The 21,008-nt window shown below is 39.4% G+C and overlaps 1 protein-coding gene across 1 annotated transcript in view; it reads left to right on the top strand.

The window, feature by feature from the left end:
* Positions 1-21,008, top strand: part of LOC309719252 (voltage-dependent N-type calcium channel subunit alpha-1B-like) — a 327,817-nt gene that overhangs the window by 177,043 nt on the left and 129,766 nt on the right. The window contains exon 27 of the mRNA XM_082555244.1: positions 18,013-18,109. Within this exon, the coding sequence (XP_082411370.1) occupies positions 18,013-18,109 (97 nt within the window). The remainder of the gene's footprint in view (positions 1-18,012; positions 18,110-21,008) is intronic.

Here is a 21,008-nt window from a genome sequence, read left to right on the forward strand (position 1 = left end):
AGAATGTATCTTTTTGGCAGTGTGTAATGTTTTGTTTGGGACACACGCATCTGGTCCACCAGCTATTCATGCGTCATGCAGATTGAGAACCTGGTTCCAGCAGTGTATCGTGTTGCTTGGCATCAGGTCCTTGCTCTATAGCCATTTGTGCTATTTGGGGACATGGCACGATAGTGCTCATATCTCGTATCTTCCCTGAGCCTTTGAGAGGTGTTTTTATCAGCACTGTGTTTTGCCACAGCTTTGGTTAGACTGGAATGATCACATTAATTTCATATTAATTGTTCAGCAGAGACTTGTTAACATTACAAGAAAACTGGTGCCAGTGGGCACGAGTAGTCGTCAGAGAATATTGAGCTCGTAGCATGCGGATTAGAGTGTGCATGCTAGTACCATGTGACTGTATGCGTGCTCGTAAATAGAGGTGTTAAATGACATTCCTGTGACTGTAGTGTCACATGATTTCCATCTACACCGAAATGATAGGCAGTACTTTGCAAAGGTCTTGAGCCTGCCTTATTTCTTCATATTTTAAACGTAGATAAAAATTGGTGCAATGTCTTATATTAAATCATGTGGACATATACATTGAAATACAGTATATAAGTACACAGTGGGATGCAAAGGTTTGGGCAACCTTGTTAATAGTCATTATTTCCCTGTATAAATCGTTGGTTGTTACAATAAAAAATGTCAGTTAAATATATCATATAGGAGACACACAGTGATATTTGAGGAGTGAGATAAAGTTTATTAGATTTACAGAAAGTGTGCGATAATTGTTTAAACAAAATCAGGCAGGTGCATAAATTTGGGCACTGTTGTCATTTTATTGATTCCAAAACCTTTAGAACTATTTATTGGAACTCAAATTGGCTTGGTAAGCTCAGTGACCCCTGACCTACATACACAGGTGAATCCAATAATGAGAAAGAGTATTTAAGGGGGTCAATTGTAAGTTTCCCTCCTCTTTTAATGGTCTCTGAAGAGTACACGCACACACACGCACACATCCTCCAACCACACACACCCATATTTTGCTCCATTGCGGTTTCTTTCACACCTCAAACATTTAGTAAACAATTAAGCAAATACAAGTAATCTGCGATAAATTGCAGGTAGTAAGAAAATAAACTACTAACTCTTTTACGCTACATCCGCACCTACACGAGTATTTTTGAAAACGCAGCTGTTTCGTCCACACGTAAACGACGTTGGGAATCACCGAAAACGGAGATTGAAGATGAATTGCAGAATGGCAGATAGAGACAAAATACTGTTAATCTTACTGTCTGCAGGTTTTACACGCTTACATACACACGCAGTTACTGTCCCTCCATTTACAAAGGCAGAGGCGTCACGGTGTGATTATTTTATGTGTAGTTGTTTTTTTTTCTCCTGTGTAATAATATTCAACATTGCTATCAATGCATTTTTCAAAAGATGCCTCTCTGTGCAAAATAGGTTTAAAAACATAAACAGCTGTGGGATACTGTTTGTCCGTGATTTGAACCGAGGGAACAAATCGTGGCAGGATCTGCCTGATATTATTTGTATCCCACTGTAACTTTACTGTATAAAGTATAGTATAGTATGTATATCTCCAAAATGTCAGGAGTAGTTAGTCAATACAAGAAGTGTTTGTGAACTAAAAATCAAGAATGTGAGATACTGTTTGACCGTGATTTAAACAGCCCAGCGCTGCTCCCGACGAAGGGAAAACCAATTCTGCAGGGGAGACCTACCTCGGCACTTGTGCAGGTGAAACCAAAGGGAAGATATGCTTCACCATATTTTCTAGTCTTTGGCTTAGAATGAAGTTGGTTTGGAAACATATTCAGCTATGCTTCATCTCCTGCTTTGCGTTTCTGTAGGCGCCCCGTGCTCGCAGTGTCCAAGCGTTTTGTTTTTTTCCCCCCCTTGTCATCCCGCGCCCTCCCCCTGCCATGGCTCTGCGCGCCCCCTAGGGGGCGGGCGCCACACTTTGGGAAGGTCTGGTTTAGGGGAAGGATACAGAAAGCTTTCTCAGAGCTTTAAGCTGTCTGTTTCCACAGTTAGGAACATATTGAGAAAATGGAAGACCAAAGGCTCAGTTCAAGTTAAGGCTCGAAGTGGCAGACCAAGAAAAATCTCAGATAGACAGAAGCGACGAATGGTGAGAACAGTCAGAGTTAACCCACAGATCAGCACCAAAGGCCTACAACATCATCTTGCAGGAGATGGGGTCACCGTGCATTGTTCAACCATTCGGCGCACTTTACACAAGGAGTTGCTGTATGCGAGAGTGGTGCAGAGGAAGCCTTTTCTCCACCCACAGCACAAACAGAGCCGCTTGAGGTATGCTAAACCAGCTTCATTCTGGCATAAGGTGCTGTGGACTGATGAAACTAAAATTGAGTTATTTGGGCATAACAAGGGGCGTTATGCATGGAGGAAAAAGAACACAGCATTCCAAAATAAAAACCACCTGCTACCTACAGTAAAATATGGTGGTGTGGCCAGTGCAGGGACTGGGAATCTTGTCAAAGTTGAGGGACACATGGATTCCACTCAGTATCAGCAGATTCTGGAGATCAATGTCCAGAAATCGGTGACAAAGCTGAAGCTGTGCCGGGGCTGGATCTTTCAATAAGACAACAACCTGAAACACTGCTCAAAATCCACTAAGGCATTCATGCAGAGGAACAAGTACAACGTTCTGGAATGGCCATCTCAGTCCCCAGACCTGAATATTTTTGAAAATCTGTGGTGTGAGTTAAAGAGAGCTGTCCATGCTCAGAAGCCATCAAACCTGAATGAACTAGAGATGTTTTGTAAAGAGGAATGGTCCAAAACACCTTCAACCACAATCCAGACTCTCATTGGAACCTACAGGAAGCGTTTAAAGGCTGTAATTTCTGCAAAAGGCAGATCTACTAAATATTGATTTTATTTTATTTTATTTTTTTTGTGGTGCCCAAATTTATGCACCTGCCTGATTTTGTTTAAACAATTATTGCACACTTTCTGTAAATCCAATAAACTTCATTTTACTTCTCAAATAACACTGTGTGTGTCTCCTATATGATATATTTAACTGACATTTTTTATTGTAACAACCAAAGATTTATACCGGCAAGTAATGACTATTAACAAACTTTTGCATCCCACTTATCAGTATACTTATAAATATATAAATACGGTGTATAAGGCAAAAATGATGTTTGTACAAAAAGCCAATATTTTTGTATTAACATCTTTATTTATTGTCAAGAGGCACTTAACCATCTTAGGCAAGCTTTCTTTTAATTTCTCTGTAGTTTTCAGGAATAGTTCTACAGGCTTCCTAAAGGACATTTTAAAAAAAACCCTCCTCTTTGGATTTTGACTGCCTTTTGTTCCATTCTCTGTTCAGATGATCCCATGTTGCTTAAATAATGTTCAGATCAAGGCTAAGCTGTAGCTGATAATCCATTTAGTGTTTTTCTGTCAGGTATACTTTTACTGCGCTGGCAGTGTGGTTTGGATCATTATCATAATGAAAACTCTGGCTGAAATGCAGACTCAACTCACAACAGAGCCTCCAACATGTTTTACAGTTGGCTATAGACATGTGAATTCATCATTCCATAGGACATTCAGTCTAGTTCTTGTGTAATTTAGCATTTCCTTCCTTAGGAGTATTTGGTGAACTGTAAATGGATGAACTGAATGGCCAGCTGTATCTCTCAGGTCCTGTGTCCAGGTTGTTGCCAATGCTCTTTGGGAATCACCCTGTTGGTGAAAATATATAATAATATTTAGATAATATAATATTTATTTTTGCCTAACTGTGTCATTGTTGGTGTTTTTTTTCTGAAAATTGGAGAAAATGCAGCTAACTTTCCAAGAAAACAAAAAACTTAAAAAAAGACCTTCAGAAAATCTGGAAAACTATTGCTGAAGACCATTTTAAAAACATTACAAGAAAATCTGGATCCATGGAAGCAAAACATAAAGAAGTGAGGTGTGGTTCAAGACTTTTGCACAACAGTGTACATTATGTTCCTTGACAGACATCTGTCTAAATCATCATCATTGTGGATGATTTGTTCCAGACCTGTGCTCAGAAAGTAATACTAGTTAAATTAATGTTTAATGTTTTCAGTGACTAATGAGCATCACTGGCTTCAGTAGAAAATAAATTAAACTTTATGAAACTAGCTGTGGAAACAGCTACTTATTCTATTCTTTTCTGGGGGGGGGGTGTTTTTTTTTTTTAAATATGAAGTAAAAATAATAGAAACAGTGAAATAGACGGGATAGGAGGACAGATAAGAAAAAACTTACACAAACTTGAGAAGAGAAGAGACCTCTCCCAGAATAGGTAATAGACAACCAAGATGGAGAGGACATATAAGCTTTACCTTCTATCACAGTGAATTTAATTACTTTCGATAGCTCATAAACTGAAAGATAATTGAAAATCTGTTTTTTAATTAATTTTTACTATTTTTTACTTTTATAACTGGCTCATGTACTGCGTAGATGTGGATGCTACTACTAAGTTTATACTATATTAGATATATTTACTGGATTTGTGGAGAAAGAGAACTGAGATAATACCAGCTGATATCAACAAAAAATGCTAAATGTAGGTTTTTTAGATGAATATCAGCCAGTCCAAATTCAAAAGCTCTTTATTATGTAATGTGAAAGGATTCAGTAATTATAAAGTAAGCTCAGCATACAAATAAAATCACGTATAACCTAATCTGACTAGTTTCTCACACATGAGACTTACCTATACCTAGTTACCTATAGCTCTACACTGCAATACAAGAGCAATATTGTTTCCAATTTTGCAGATCACTACGACAGCTTTAAAAGAAATATTGTATCACGTTTGTTTACAAGCCTTTTGAATGATTTAAAGAAAAACACACTGCATAATTTTATGCTTGAAATACTTTAAAGTCAAATTGAGTCTATTTTATCAACATAAAGGAGCTAATGTGTGTTAATTTAATTAGTTTAATTAGATAATTACCAACAAGTAAAAAGCTCTCCATTTGATCAAATGCTGTTAATGCAGAAAGCCACCGTTTTAAGACAAGCAGGATGAATTTTAATTCCAGTTTTCTTATTTTATGGTCATATTTTCTTTTTTTTCTTGCATTTTATTTCATGTTTGATCCATTTACAGAATATCAAATACTTGATATCTCTGTAGATGTGATTCTAAATTGTCTTTATGAATTGAGTTCCTTTTGTTTCTGCAGCAGGTTTAGTCAAATCAAAACAAGTAATTTGCGGATGGTTTTTGCTCAGTCTTTGCCGTATTGTCGCTATCTTATACCAAGCCTTGTTTGACTGTCAGCTGTCATTCTCTCATCATGCATGAATCTTGAACTGCCTACCATTCATTTGATCAAGTGCTTGTCGCATGGACAACAAACCTGAATCCAAGGCCAAATCTTTGAATCTGTGACTTGACCTTCTTGAACTACTCAGACTGCATCATTAAACATGATGAAGCAAACTGCAATACTGGTTTGTAATGTTGGATTCAGATGCAAGTGATAACCCAGTTTTTAGGACTCATGTAACATTTCTTTAATTAGTTTTATTCTAAATGCCGTTATTATTATATAGACAATTTCCTAAAAGGCCATTGTTTTTCTTATTTGATCTCTTCATTTGATATTTTGGTTGAGACTCAGTAGTTGTTGTGTGTATATTACAGACAAGGACATAGCAGCTGCCTGTTTTAATACGACAGTTACTATTTGTGTATTACTTCAGTGAAAGGCTACCTCTAGAAATAGCACTTAGAACGCAATCATACCTACGATTTCACTCTTGTTTTCACTATGTGCTGTCAATGAAATAGTTTATCAACTGCTACCAAACAAAAAAATCTATTGTTACATTTTTTTTTCTTTCTTTCTTTCTGAAACTATGCTGTTGTCAGTTGATGCAAACATATGCCTTATTTTGTTTATGTATGTGAAGCATCCATAAATGTTTTGTACCCTGTTTTACCACTGTTCTCCCCCAAGTAGATTGCAACAAGGTGTGACCAGGTGGGGAACCCCCCATGCAACCCCAATCCACTTGCATCCTACTCCACCCCATTTTACCTTATACCTCATCCTAATACACCCTTTTAACCACCATTCTTTTTATGCTTAGATCAGCTTCATGTATAAATTATTAAACTCATGCTTCAGTGAAACAAATGTCTTTTTAAACATAACAGTAATGTGTCTGAGTGCCATCAACTAAAACCTGCCTGTACTTACCAAAACCCTTAACTACATTTCAATTAGCTGTACAGACATTTTTCATTGTTGTATTTTCTTGTATTTCAATCCCATAACATCAATTAAGTCCCAAATAACCCAACTAAGGTGCCTATAGATTGGAAATAATTTGTTTATCGCACATTGCTTTGAAGCTGATGGCTTGTTGTTTGCATACATTCCAGGCTCCAGGTGCTTAGTTATCCTGTGGAAGATATTACTACCTGGTCATATGTCAAACATTTATTTTTCACTCTTACTGGTTGACTCACCTGGAAGTTGAGAAACATTTATCTTGGGTCCCACACACTTCGCATTGCCAGCAGTTATTTCATCCATAGTCACTTGAAGTTGTAGATTTTCCTTTACTTTCCTGGTTGCCACGTCACTGTGAATCACTTCCAGTGTGTATGCAGTTGTAGGGATAACGTAATTTTATTTAAAAAAAAATCATGAATATAGAAAACATAGTTTAAGGCTCACGTGTTGATTTTTTTTCCCCATTTCAACCTGGGAACAAAATAGAAAACCTGTGAATGGTTTAGTTGTAAATGAATTGATAATGTTCTCACATTTGAATTTCATTTGGATAAAACTGTCAGTAGCGGATTCAAAGAAGCTAATTCAAAATGGACTTCTGCGCAGAGAAGGAATAGAAACAGTATGAAAATTTCAATTAAATTTTATTTACATAGCATGAAATCACAACTACAATTGCCTAAAGGCACTTTATATTGTAAGGCAAAGACCCTACAATGATAAAAAGAACATAGAGAAAATCCCAACAATCATATGACCCGGTATGAGCAAGTGCTTTGGCAACAGTAGAAAGGAAAACCTCCCTTTTAACATGAAGAAACCTCCGGCAAGGCCAGGCTTAGGGAGGGACAGCCATCTGCCATGACCAATTGGGGGTGAGGGGAGGAAAACAGGACAAAGACACGCTGTGGTACAGAGCCAGAGATTAATAATAACTAATAATTAAATTGAGAACAGAGAATTGTATAAACACATAGTATAAGTGAAAAGGGTGACATTCAATGCATCATGGGAAAACACAAATAAGCCCACAGTCTGACAGCGAAGTTCTCTAATGAGGTGATATGGCACTAGAAGGTCACTTATAAGACCTGATTATTTAAGACTTTGTATGTGAAGAGCAGGATTTTAAATTCAGTTGCTGGATTTAACAGGGAGCCAATGAAGAAGCCAGTATGGGAGAAATACTCTTTCTCTTTCTAGTCCCTGTCAGTACTAGTCCCTGTCAGCCCAAAGCTGATAAACGCATAGACTGTTTTTTCAGCATCAGATGAGTATTTTGCTAAATGACCGTGACATATCTCCATGAAATGAAAGAATGCTACACATGTGTTTTGCCTTAGTGTCACCTCAAGTTGAATGCTTGCATAGATGCAGTTATCCCTTAGTTGATTCTTTGCCAGCTCCACTGCTAATACAGTAACTGCTAACATGAGTTAGCACGAGCTAACTCCTACATGCTCATATATATGTATATGGGAAAGCAGGTGGTAGAGAGCAGAAATAAGCACAGAGTGGGGATAAGTGACAAAACATGACTGATGATATTCAGTGAGTTACACAAGTGTAGCAATTGTAGGGGGTACTGGGAATTCTGTAACAGCAACTGTATGCAGGTTACAGCAGCTCAAATGCCCAGTTTGAGATTTGACAATGAGATATGTAGAAGAAAATCAGTTAATTAATGAGCTGGGTAGTAGCAGTTTTAAACAGTGTGATCAGCTGATGTGCTGTGGTTAATTGACTGCTTTAATGTGCTTCACATTGGTCAGCTGACTTGGGTTAATGCATGCCTGGCAGACATTAACACAATGTTGTGTACACTGTTGGCTCTTTTAATAAGTCTATTTATTTTATTTTAGTTTATCGTAAGCCCGTGCATGCAGACCAGTACCTTTGACTCCCACCACACTCTGGAACACAAACATAGAGGAAATGTTTTCTGATGGTGTTGCAGAATCTTGATTACTCAAAGCCAGAAAGGAAAGAAAAGGAACACACATATGTAAAGAAAGCTCTTAAAAAATGCGGTTATCCCAACTGGGCTATCATCAGATCAATAACGATGCACAGTAACAATGGTCAGACATCAACATTGTCATCCTTTATGTCGCAGGTTTATCAGAGAAACTCAGGGAGAATCTTCTCCAAGCACGACATCCCAGTGCATGTCAAACCCAGCCACTACAAAAACTGGTTCATCCCAAGGACACAACTCCCAAACACAAACTAAACAACATAATAATAATAATAATAATAATAATAATAATAATACATTTTATTTAAATAGCGCCTTTCAAAGCACCCAAGGACACTGTACAACAGATAAAAACTGGAAATATACACAATGATAAGAATAGAAGATAAAAGTTAAAACATACAGAAATTTAAGAATAGGCAATTTTAAACAAATGAGTTTTAAGGGTGGACTTAAAAAGAGAGAATGAGCTAATATTTCTGAGGTCCGGGGGTAGGGAATTCCAAAGTCGAGGGGCAGAGCAACTAAAGGCCCTCCCTCCCATTGTGATCAGACGAGCAGAGGGAACAGAGAGAGAAAGAGAAGATGAAGATCTGAGGCAGCGGGATGGGAGCTTCATCTGTAATAAGTCAGAGAGGTACGGTGGAGAGAGAGAGTGAATAGCCTTGAACGTATACAGAATTATTTTAAAATGGATGCGAAATTTGACCGGGAGCCAGTGAAGTTGCTTCAGGATTGGGGAGATGTGGTGGGTAGAAGAAGTCCTAGTAATAATACGGGCAGCAGAGTTCTGGACACGTTGGAGCTTGTTGATAGATTTTTGTGTGAGGCCAAATAATAATGAGTTGCAGTAGTCAATTCTAGAGATAACAAGATTATGGATGAGAATGGCAGTGGCGTAAGGTGTGAGGAAGGGGCGGAGGCGATTAATGTTACGGAGTTGGAAATATGCTGCACGTGTAATATTATTGATATGCGAGTTAAAGGATAATGTGCTATCGAGAATGACACCCAAGCTTTTCACAGAAGGAGAGATAGGGACCAGTGAGTTATTGATGGTGAGAGAGAAATTGTTAATTCTGGATAGCAGTCGTTTGGTGCCAACCAGAAGAAGTTCCGATTTATTGCTGTTGAGTTTAAGAAAGTTGGAGGAGAACCAAGAATTGAGTTCAGCTAGACAGAGGATAAGGGAGGGTGGAGGAAGAGTAGAGTCAGGTTTGGTAGAGAGATAGAGCTGGGTGTCATCGGCGTAGCAGTGGAACTGAATATTATATTTACGAAAAATATATCCGAGTGGAAGAAGGTAGATGATGGAATTAAACCTCACAGGTGTGCCATAGTGCATGCTGTGCAGTGCAGCAGTGGCGGAGCGGGGGGGGTTGGCTTAAGCCCAGGTTGTTTTTTCAGAAGCCCGGGGTCTTTTGGAGTGTAATTTTTTCATAGTTAGATGCCTGGCTGACAACTGTATAAAACAAAAAACTACACACAATATTCGAAGCACATAGTGCACACTGTGGGAATTTACAACTGTGCGTAAATCCCCCCTAATATTGGTATGATCCGAGCTCAGGCACTAAGCGGGGCGGGGCAGCTGCAGCCTGCGAGTGCGCTGTTGGAGAAACAGAGCCAGACAGACAGAGGAGAAGTGAAGTTCGACCAGGTACCAAAGCAAATCATTCGTACTGTACAAATAATGTAAATATGACGGTGTATCATGAAAGATTGATATCAAACTGATCACTTGACCCATATTACATTACTTGCTCTTCAATTGAATTAACAAATAGCGAAATGAAAAGCCGAACAACAACAATGCTGTTTCTTTAGAGAGTCTTAGCTTACATGTGTGTCTATTTCATATTTTCAGTTGTTACCCTCCACGGCTAAATAAATCGGTTTCAGTAATGTACTGATACACAAGAATGGACGTAAGGGGCTTCTTTCAATGAGAAAAGAAAAAACAGAAGAACATTTTTTTACTGTACAACATCAATTTAGAGTAAACTTGTTTTGTTTTGGATAAATAAATATTGAAATATCTTTTGAATTAGTTAAATGTCAGAATAAAGAGAGACAGAGCTTTCTATTTTTTTATCACTTTCATCAAATTTAGGAGTACATGTAAACTAAGTTTATTGTTAATTAATAAGAAAACTCCAGACGATTCCATTCTGAGCTGAAGAAGCTTCTGAGAGGTTAGTAGAGTCCATGTGAGTAAATTGGCGGCACACCTGTGGATGCATATAAGGCAAAACACAGAGCCTGTTTCTTTGAAATGGGAAAATCAAGAAATGTCAACCAAAACACCAGGAAACGAATTGTGGAGCTCCATAAGTGTGGCTCAATTTTGAATACAATTTGGTGCCATTTGCAATTAAGAAATGCAGATAGTTTCTCTCTTTACTCTTAAAGTTAACAAATATGTTTTTTATATTTATTAATCTAAAAAAAATAAACATTTAGTCTGATTTGATGTTACAATTAAAAAAGTGTTTGTGTTTTCATCTGAAGAGTACGTAAATATCTGGTTTCAACTGTATATTTGATGATTGTCAGCACAAAGAGGGAGAGAGAGGAACAGAGAGGGATAGAGAGGAGAATGAGGACAGAACAGAGATGGAACAAGAGCAGGTGAGACACACGTTAGTCAAATGGTTGTTTACAAAAGAATCACCGTATCATAGGTACTCTTTTATCCCGTACCTAGTGTTTCTTTTTAGGTTTGTTATTTTTCAAGTTATATATTTATTAAGTTATGCAGGCTTGTTTGCACAACAAGGCTAAATAATTATATGAACTTTTCTGAATCTGTACTTTGGTAGAAATAAAAAAAATAAGTGTAGTGCAGGTCTATGATGATTTTTAGTGCTACTATCATCTAGTTTTGATTCTGGTTCTGTCTTGGTTAAGTCCTAAGCAGTCCTGATTTTGAACTGTTGCAGTCCTGTTTTAATTCCGGATCAGTTCTGGGTCTGGTTGAATTGGGGTTTAGTCCTTGTGTCTTGATACAGCCCTGATTATGTTCTGCCTTGCTGCTTAATTAAAAGCACCCCCCCCCCCCCCCCCCCCCTAAAAAAAAAAAAAAAAAAAAAAATCCCACATGCATACTACCCTTTAGGGCTAAGCCCCGGGTGTTTCAAATGTCTGGCTCTGATTTGAGGAGTGTATAGTGGGCTTCCCTCTGTACTTATCCTACTAGAGCTTAGTAGAGCATTTGATACTGTTGAACATAATATTTTATTACAGCGATTGGAGTATGATGTAGGTATAATTTCTTATGGTCTTCTTCTGACAGTGGACTGAATTTATCTTTATCTATACATGAAGCTAGATAACACACCAATTACTGCAGGAAGCTCTTAAAGACAAAAAAAAACCTGGATGACTTATAATTTCCTGCTTCTAAATTCAGATAAAACAGGGGGTACTGTACTCAGCCCTAAAAATCTTAGAAACATGGTATCTAACCAGGTGCTTACTCTGTCTTGGCCAGTAACACTTTGAGGAATCTTGAAGTCATTTTGACATTGGTCTTTCAGTGAACAAATTAAACAAATGTGCTGGGCTGCTTTCTTGCATTTGTTCAATAGTTCTAAAATTAGGAACACCCTGTCTCAGAATGATACTGAAAAACTAGTTTATGCATTTATTACTTTTAGGATGGACTATTCTAATTTACAATCAGGTTGTTCGAAAATCATCCTGAAAGTTAATCCACTTAATCCAAAATCCTACAACAGAAGTACTGACAGGTACTAGAAAGAGAGAGTATATTTATTCCATATTAGCTGCTCTTCATTGGCTCTCTGTTAAACCTCTGAGTAGTTTATTTTACGTAATTTTATATATTTATACACACACACATGCACACACACACACACACACACACACACACACACACACATATATATATATATATATATATATATATATATATATATATATACACTGAACAAAAATATAAACGCAACACTTTTGTTTTTGCTCCCATTCCCCATGGGATGGACTTAGAGACCTAAAATTCATTCCAGATACACAATATAACCATCCCTCCCAAACAGTGGTCACAAATCAGTCCAAATGTGTGGTAGTGGGCACATCTGCTATATTGAGATAATCCATCCCACCTCACAGGTGTGCCACATCAGGATGCTGATCTGACACCATGAGTAGTGCACAGGTGTACCTCAGACTGCCCACAACAAAAGGCCACCCTGGAAGTTTACAGTTTTTTGTTCTATTGGGGGTCTGGGGACCCAGAACCGGTCAGTATCTGGTGTGACCACCATTTGCCTCATGCAGTGCAACACATCGTCGCATGGAGTCTATCAGATTGTCAATTGTGGCCTGTGGAATGTTGGTCCACTCCACTTCAATGGCTGTGCGAGGTTGTTGGATATTCGTGGGAACTGGTACACGCTGTCGTATACGCCGGTCAAGCACATCCCGAACATGTTCAATGGGTGACATGTCCGGTGAGTATGCTGGGCATGCAAGAACTGGGACATTCTCAGTTGCCATCTGCCCTGAACAATGTGAACCATGATTCATCCGTGAAGCGCACACCTCTCCAACGTGCCAGACGCCATCGAATGTGAGCATTTGCCCACACAAGTCTGTTACGGCGACGAGCTGGAGTCAGGTCAAGACCCCGATGAGGACGACGGGCATGCAGTTGAGCGTCCCTGAGACGGTTTCTGACAGTTTGTGCAGAAATTGTTTGGTTGTGCAAACCAATTGTTCCAGCAGCTGTCTGGGTGGCTGGTCTCAGACGATCTTGGAGGTGAACCTGCTGGATGTGGAGGTCCTGGGCTGGTGTGGTTACACGAGGTCTGCGGTTGTGAGGCCGGTTGGATGTGCTGCCATATTCTCTGAAACGCCTGTGGAGACGGCTTATGGTTGAGAAATGAACATTCAATGCACGGGCGACAGATCTGGTTGACATTCCTGCTGTCAGCATGCCAATTGCACGCTCCCTCATTGCTTGTGGCATCTGTGGCATTTTGCTGTGAGACAAAACTGCACATTCCAGGGTGGCCTTTTGTTGTGGGCAGTCTGAGGTACACCTGTGCACTACTCATGATGTCAGATCAGCATCCTGATGTGGCACACCTGTGAGGTGGGATGGATTATCTCAATATAGCAGATGTGCCCACTACCACACATTTGGACTGATTTGTGACCACTGTTTGGGAGGGATGGTTATATTGTGTATCTGGAATGAATTTTAGGTCTCTAAGTCCATCCCATGGGGAATGGGAGCAGTAACAAAAGTGTTGCGTTTATATTTTTGTTGAGTGTATATAAAAAAACACCCAGCACGCCCCTGCAGGCGGTTTATCCTTCAAGCTCGGGTCCTCTACCAGAGGCCTGGGAGCTTGAGGGTCCTGCGCAGTATCTTAGCTGTTCCCAGGACTGCGCTCTTCTGGACAGAGATCTCCGATGTTATTCCCGGGATCTGCTGGAGCCACTCGCCTAGCTTGGGAGTCACCGCACCTAGTGCTCCGATTACCACGGGGACCACCGTTACCTTCACCCTCCACATCCTCTCGAGCTCTTCTCTGAGCCCTTGGTATTTCTCCAGCTTCTCGTGTTCCTTCTTCCTGATATTGCTGTCATTCGGAACCGCTACATCGATCACTACGGCCGTCTTCTTCTGTTTGTCTACCACCACTATGTCCGGTTGGTTAGCCACGACCATTTTGTCCGTCTGTATCTGGAAGTCCCACAGGATCTTAGCTCGGTCATTCTCCACCACCCTTGGGGGCATCTCCCATTTTGACCTCGGGACTTCCAGGTTATACTCAGCACAGATGTTCCTGTACACTATGCCGGCCACTTGGTTATGGCGTTCCATGTATGCCTTGCCTGCTAGCATCTTGCACCCTGCTGTTATGTGCTGGATTGTCTCTGGGGCATCTTTACACAGCCTGCACCTGGGGTCTTGCCTGGTGTGATAGACGCCAGCCTCTATGGATCTGTGCTGTCTTTCAGTCCAGCTTTGTCCAGCCACTGGTAGGATTTCTGGATATCAGCCACCTCCTCTATCTGCCGGTGGTACATACCGTGCAGGGGCCTGTCCTTCCATGATGGTTCCTCGTCTCCCTCCTCTTTCTTGGGTTTCTGCTGCCTGAGGTATTCACTGAGCACTCGGTCAGTTGGGGCCATCTTCCCAATGTATTCTTGGATGTTCCTTGTCTCATCCTGGACTGTGGTGCTGACACTCACCAGTCCCCGGCCCCCTTCCTTCCGCTTAGCGTACAGCCTCAGGGTGCTGGACTTGGGGTGAAACCCTCCATGCATGGTAAGGAGCTTTCTTGTCTTTACGTCAGTGGCTTCTATCTCCTCCTTTGGCCAGCCTATTACCCCAGCAGGGTACCTGATCACGGGCAGGGCGTACGTGTTGATGGCCCGGATCTTGTTCTTACCATTCAGCTGACTCCTCAGGACTTGCCTGACCCTCTGCAGGTACTTGGTGGTTGCAGCCTTTCTAGCGGCCTCTTCATGGTTCCCATTTGCCTGCGGGATCCCCAGGTACTTGTAACTGTCCTCTATGTCTGCAATGTTGCCTTCTGGTAGTTCAATCCCCTCAGTTCTGACTACCTTCCCTCTCTTTGTTACCATCCGACTACACTTCTCCAGTCCGAACGACATTCCAATGTCATTGCTGTATAGCCTGGTAGTGTGGATCAGTGAATCGATGTCTCGTTCACTCTTGGCATACAGCTTGATGTCATCCATGTACAGGAGGTGGCTGACAACTGCTCCGTTCCGTAGTCGGTATCCGTAGCCAGTCTTGTTAATGATCTCACTGAGGGGGTTCAGGCCTATGCAGAACAGCAGTGGGGACAGAGCATCTCCTTGGTAGATCCCGCACTTGATGGTGACTTGTGCTATGGGCTTGGAGTTGGCCTCTAGTGTTGTACGCCACATCCCCATTGAGTTCCTGATGAAGGCTCTTAGGGTCCTGTTGATCTTGTACAATTCTAGGCATTCCAGTATCCAGCTGTGGGGCATTGAGTCATAGGCCTTCTTGTAATCAATCCAGGCAGTGCACAGGTTGGTCAGTCTGGTCTTGCAGTCTCGGCTGACTGTTCTGTCTACCAGTAGCTGGTGTTTTGCGCCTCTGGTATTCATGGGGGTATTCATATATATATGTATATATATATATATATATATATATATGTATATGTGTATATGTGTATATATGTATATGTGTATATATATATATGTGTATATGTGTATATATATATATGTGTATATATGTATATATATATGTGTGTATATGTATATGTGTATATATGTATATGTATATATGTATATGTGTGTATATATATATGTATATGTATATATGTATATGTATATGTATATAAATATATATATATATATATATATATATATATATATATATATATATATATATATAAATAAATATGTATATATATATAAATATGTATATATACATATTTGACATACTTATTCAGTAATGCGCATACATTCTTATATTTGTACATATATTTATTCTTATAATTCTCAGATTCCTATTCTTATATTTTGCTTTGTTCTTATGCTATTGTGTTTTGCACACCTCTGTTGCTTGTGAAGCTTGCACACAAGAATTATACTCGCATGTGCTGTACCAGTGTACGAGCACATGTGATGTGACAATAAAAGTGATTTGAATAAATTTAAAATTCTTCTTGTCATATGCAACGTCTTGAAAAATTCAATTCAATTTCATATCAGTTTTATTTATATAGTTCTAAATCACAACAACATTTGCCTCAAGGCCCCATCTCATCTTTAAGACGTCATAGTACCATATCATGAAATTTTGATTTTAATTGTGGTTTCTAAGGTGTTTAAAAATAGAATAGTAGGCAGTCTTCAGCTTTCAGGCCCCTCTTCTTTAGAGTAAATGGTAAATGGTCTGTATTTGTATAGCGCTTTACTTGGTCCTAAGGACCCCAAAGCGCTTTACACTATACACAATCATCCACCCTTTCATACACTGGTGATGGCAAGTTACAGTGTAGCCACAGCCGCCCTGGGGCGCTCTGGACACTGGCGCCACCCTCTGGTAAATGGACTGGTTCTTATATAACGCTTTTCTACTCATCTGAGCACTCAAAGCGCTTTACACAACGTGTGCATTCACCCATTCACAAGCACATTTTTCTAATAGCTAACATTCACACACATTCATACTCCGATGGATGCATCGGAGAGCAATTTGGGGTTAGTATCTTGCCCAAGGATATTTGGCATGCAGACTAATCGAACCACCAACCTTCCGATCAGTAGATGACCTGCTCTACCACCTGAGCTACAGCCACCCCACCACCAGTAGGCAACAGGTGAAGTGTCTTGCCCAAGGACACAACAACCGAGACTGCCGGAGCCGGGCTCGAACCGACAACCTTCCGATTTCAAGACGAACACCTAACTCTTGAGCCACGATCGCCCCACTAGAGCTAGTCCCCAGTTTTGATTTGGGAGACAGACGATCTCTCTATCTTTAAGATTAAGCTTATGATGATGATGTACTGGCTGCATCTTTTTCACCTGTTTTTACTCTGTGTGTTTTCACACTTTGCATCAAATTTTGCATACACTTTTTGTCCTGTCTCTCTTGGCTGACCTTCCCTGAGCCTAGTTCTGCTGGAGGTTTCTTCCAGTTAATAGGGAGATTTTGCTTTCCAAGTGCTTGGTCATAGTGGGTTGTCTGATTGTTTGAGTATTCTCTCTATTTTTGTAGGGGTCTTTACCTTAAAATATAAAGAGCTGTTATGATTTAGTGCTATATAAATGACATTGAAGTAGCTAGTATTCAGCAGTCATTTTGCCTGTAGTCACTTAAAGTTGTCAAATGGCATTCACTTTTTATGGTCTCTGGTGACCACGTGACTTCCAGTGTGGTTGAAGCTTTTAAGATATGTCATGTTACTTTGCCAGGACAGTGGCTCTTTGTTTCTTCGATTAGACGCTCACCAACTTTCTTGGAATGTGTCCTGACTGCAGCACTGCATTTACAAGCATGGCACTGATATTCATCTTGTCATCAAGCACTGAATGTTCTCTGACTCTTGCAGTGAAAAAAAAATTATCCAGTGGTCTGTTAGAAGTCATACCTTCATGTATAAGCCCATGTCTCAGTATATAAGAATCAAAACTGTTCAGTTTCTTTTTTTATATATTAAAGGGTTAATATTGATTATTAAATTATGGAGTTTAAAGTTTTTTAAAAACTGTATAATCATAATAAGTTTGAGGGTAATATGCAGGGGGCTAGTTGCCAGATTTCCCTGGTTGTTAAGTTTCATCTCCTCCTGCTCCACAATCCCCTTCAGGCACTCTGATTTGCAGACAACTCTGAGTCTAATGTATGAGCATTCACCCTGTTATCACAGATGCCCACCCAGTACAACACCGCCACATAGTTTATGGTCTACGCTGATCTGTACTTCTTGACCATCATGCATCGAGCTTAATAAACTTTCATAAAAATATTTCAATGTTTTCTTCATATCCAGAAAGGCTATTGTTGCATCTCTCTGTCACCCAGCTGATCTAAACACACCTCATTCACATCCTACCACAATCAAACCCTGTTACAACATACGGTCTAATTTCAGATATGGCTTTTGTTAGTAATATTGACAAAGATTACATTAACTGCATATTGTTTGTGGATACATTTTTGTGTGGTCTAAACATATTTGCTGTTCATAGGGGAACCAAAGGCAAGGACATCAGCACTATCAAGTCATTGAGGGTTCTTCGAGTTCTCAGGCCTCTGAAGACCATCAAGCGCCTGCCAAAACTCAAGGTTTCACTTCATCACTTAAATCACTTTAAGCATATTTGCACTGCACAAGACACTAAATAATGTGGATTGCACAACACTGGTCACTATATTCTTCATTTCCAGTTAATACTTGTACAGCTGCTGTTATTGTATATATATATTTATATTTCTTCATACATTCTTATATAGTTCTATACTGTGTATTGTGTATTTTGTTGTACAGTTATTTTATTTTCAACTTTAATTTATATATTTTATCTTATTTTTTCCCAGTTAAATTTACCCTTCATTCTAATTTGTGTTGTACCGTTATTTCATTTTTAACCTTAATTTTTTATATTTTATTTTATTCCTTCCTAGTTAAATTTACCCTTTTTAATTTTTCATATTTATTTCCTATCTTATTCATAGCCTTTTCTTTTTTTTTTTCTTTAGGTCACGAGCAGTTGTCTAAGCATTTCACTGCATATCGTACTGTGTATGACTGTGTACGTGACAAATAAAATTTGAATTTGAGGTTCAATTCTAGGACTTGAGTACACCCCCTTTAAAAAGTACAAATTTAATCAGTAGCTCAATGAACAAAAAAACACTTTCCCAAATTTTCACAAAGCTGAGTTTTAGTCAACACTCCATAACATGAAAATAAGGTTAATAATATAACTTAGATCACAAAATCTTCAGTTTTACTCAAATTGGTTGAAGCAAAAATGAATACACCCTGCAACAAAAACTACTACATCTGGTATTTTGTATTGCCACTGTGATTTTCAGGGACAGCACAAGTCTTCTAGGCATGGTAAGAACAAGTTGGCAACATATTGCAACATCTATCTTTTTCCATTCTTCGAGAATAACCTCTTTTAGAGCCTGGATGCTGAACGGAGAGTGATGCTCAACTTGTTGCTTCAGAATACCCCACAGGTGTTCGATTGGGTTCAGATTAGGAGACATACTTGACCAGTCTATCACCTTCACCCTGTTCTTCTTCAGAAATGCAACAGTAGCTTTAGATGTGTGTTTTGGATCATTGTCGTGTTGGAAAAGTGCACAACAACCAAGTGCACGCAGTGATGGCAGCATCTTCTCCTTCATTATAAAGCAGTACACAACATTAAGTTCATGATACCATCAATGAAATGCAGCTCCCCAACACCAGTAGCACTCATGCAGCCCCACATAAGGACACTGCCACCTGTCGGTCACGAACGAAATGGCTCTTAGAGCCGGATCTTTGATGTGAACGAGCCGGATCTTTGATGTGAACAACGCGAGCCGGCTCCTTATCGTGAACTGTGGGGGTTTTTTTCTTTCTCTTTTTTCCGCTTCACTCCGCATGCGAGCCTTGTGCTTTACGCTGGGATGAGGGGGGAGGGGCAGTAGTTACACTCAGTAGCACAGGAACAGACCGGGAGGGAGAGAAAGAGAAAGAGCCAGGGACAACAACGTCACATTAGAAAGGTATAGTAATCATCCACAACTATTTTCAGTTGCAGATGATAAAGGATTCAGAAAGTTTATTCATGCAGGTCCATATGACAGAGAATATGCATGTTCTTTTTGTTTTCATATTTTAATTTATATTTAATTGTGTTGTGGTTTGCAGTGTTTTGTGTTGTTTCACTTTAAATTTGTAAAAGGAAAAAGCTGAAAATTTAAATTGTTAAAAGTTGAAATGTGAATAGTTGATTTTTGTATTATATGATTTATTTATTACATTTTCTGTGGAGTGAATAAATAAAAGTATATTTACGGTGGCCCCTACAGGCAAAGCATGTACAAACTTCAAAACAGGTATGAACTCTAAAGCACATACAAAAGACAACAGAAGTGCTCCAGGATGCTAGGTGCAATGTTGAGCTTTTGTTACCTAGTGGCTACACAAGCCAGGAAGTACCAACGACCGGATTTGGTGTGTGGTAATAACAGGTAAATGAACATTTTTTTAAATTATTTGAATATATATGAGTGCTTGTGTATAAATACACAAACAATACACACATGCTTTCAATTGTGTAATTTAAGTGATCTAGGTAGCTCTGTTTTGGAAGTTCAGTTCATGCTAGAAATGTGTTTTGGAGTTTGTACATGTTTCATCTCTAGGGGCCACCGCATATATTTATATATAAAAATATATAAATAAAACCACTTTTTTATTTTACATTAGTAATTCCTTTTGTGCATAATTTTATATTATTGTTAATAATTAATTAATTAAAGCAACAAAACAACCTGAAGAGCCGGTTCGGAGCCGAAAGAGCTAGCTCTTTTTAGTGAGCCGAACCGAAAGAGCCGGTTCTCTAAAAAGAGCCGGAAATCCCATCACTACTGCCACCACCATGTTTCACTATAGGCACCATGCATTTCTTTTTGAAATCCTCACCTTTACCACGCCATACAGTTTTGAAACCATTAGTTCCAAAAACAGTGATCTTTGTCTCATCACTCCAGATTATAGAGTCCTAGTAGTCTTCATCTTTTTCAGCATGGGCCATAGCAAATTCTAGGCGTGCTTTTTTGTGCATGGACTTTAGGAGAGGCTTTCTTCATGGACGATACCCATGCATGCCATTCCTCTGAAGTGTGCGCATCAGAAGACGCTCCTGTCAAGATGTTAACTTACGTGGAGAGCCTGGACGTCTCTGTACAATGGTTGCAATTCCATCTTTTTTAAATTTTTGGATCACTTTTGCTACAGTGCTTTGACTGATATGTAAAGCTTTTCTGATCTTATTGTAGCCCTCACCTTTTTTGTGTAAAGAAATTATTTCCTTTCTCAGATTTTGTGACATTTCTCTTCCATGTGGAGCCATTGCTGACAGCATGAAATGGGAAGTGTCACGGTCCTGGGTCTCCTGACCCAGCGTTTTTAGTTCTTTGTGATTTTTGTATTATTGTACTTGTGTGTGATTTATTCTAT

The sequence above is a fragment of the Aulonocara stuartgranti genome, assembly GCF_965226115.1.
Source record: "Aulonocara stuartgranti genome assembly, chromosome: 12".
NCBI lineage: Eukaryota > Metazoa > Chordata > Actinopteri > Cichliformes > Cichlidae > Aulonocara > Aulonocara stuartgranti.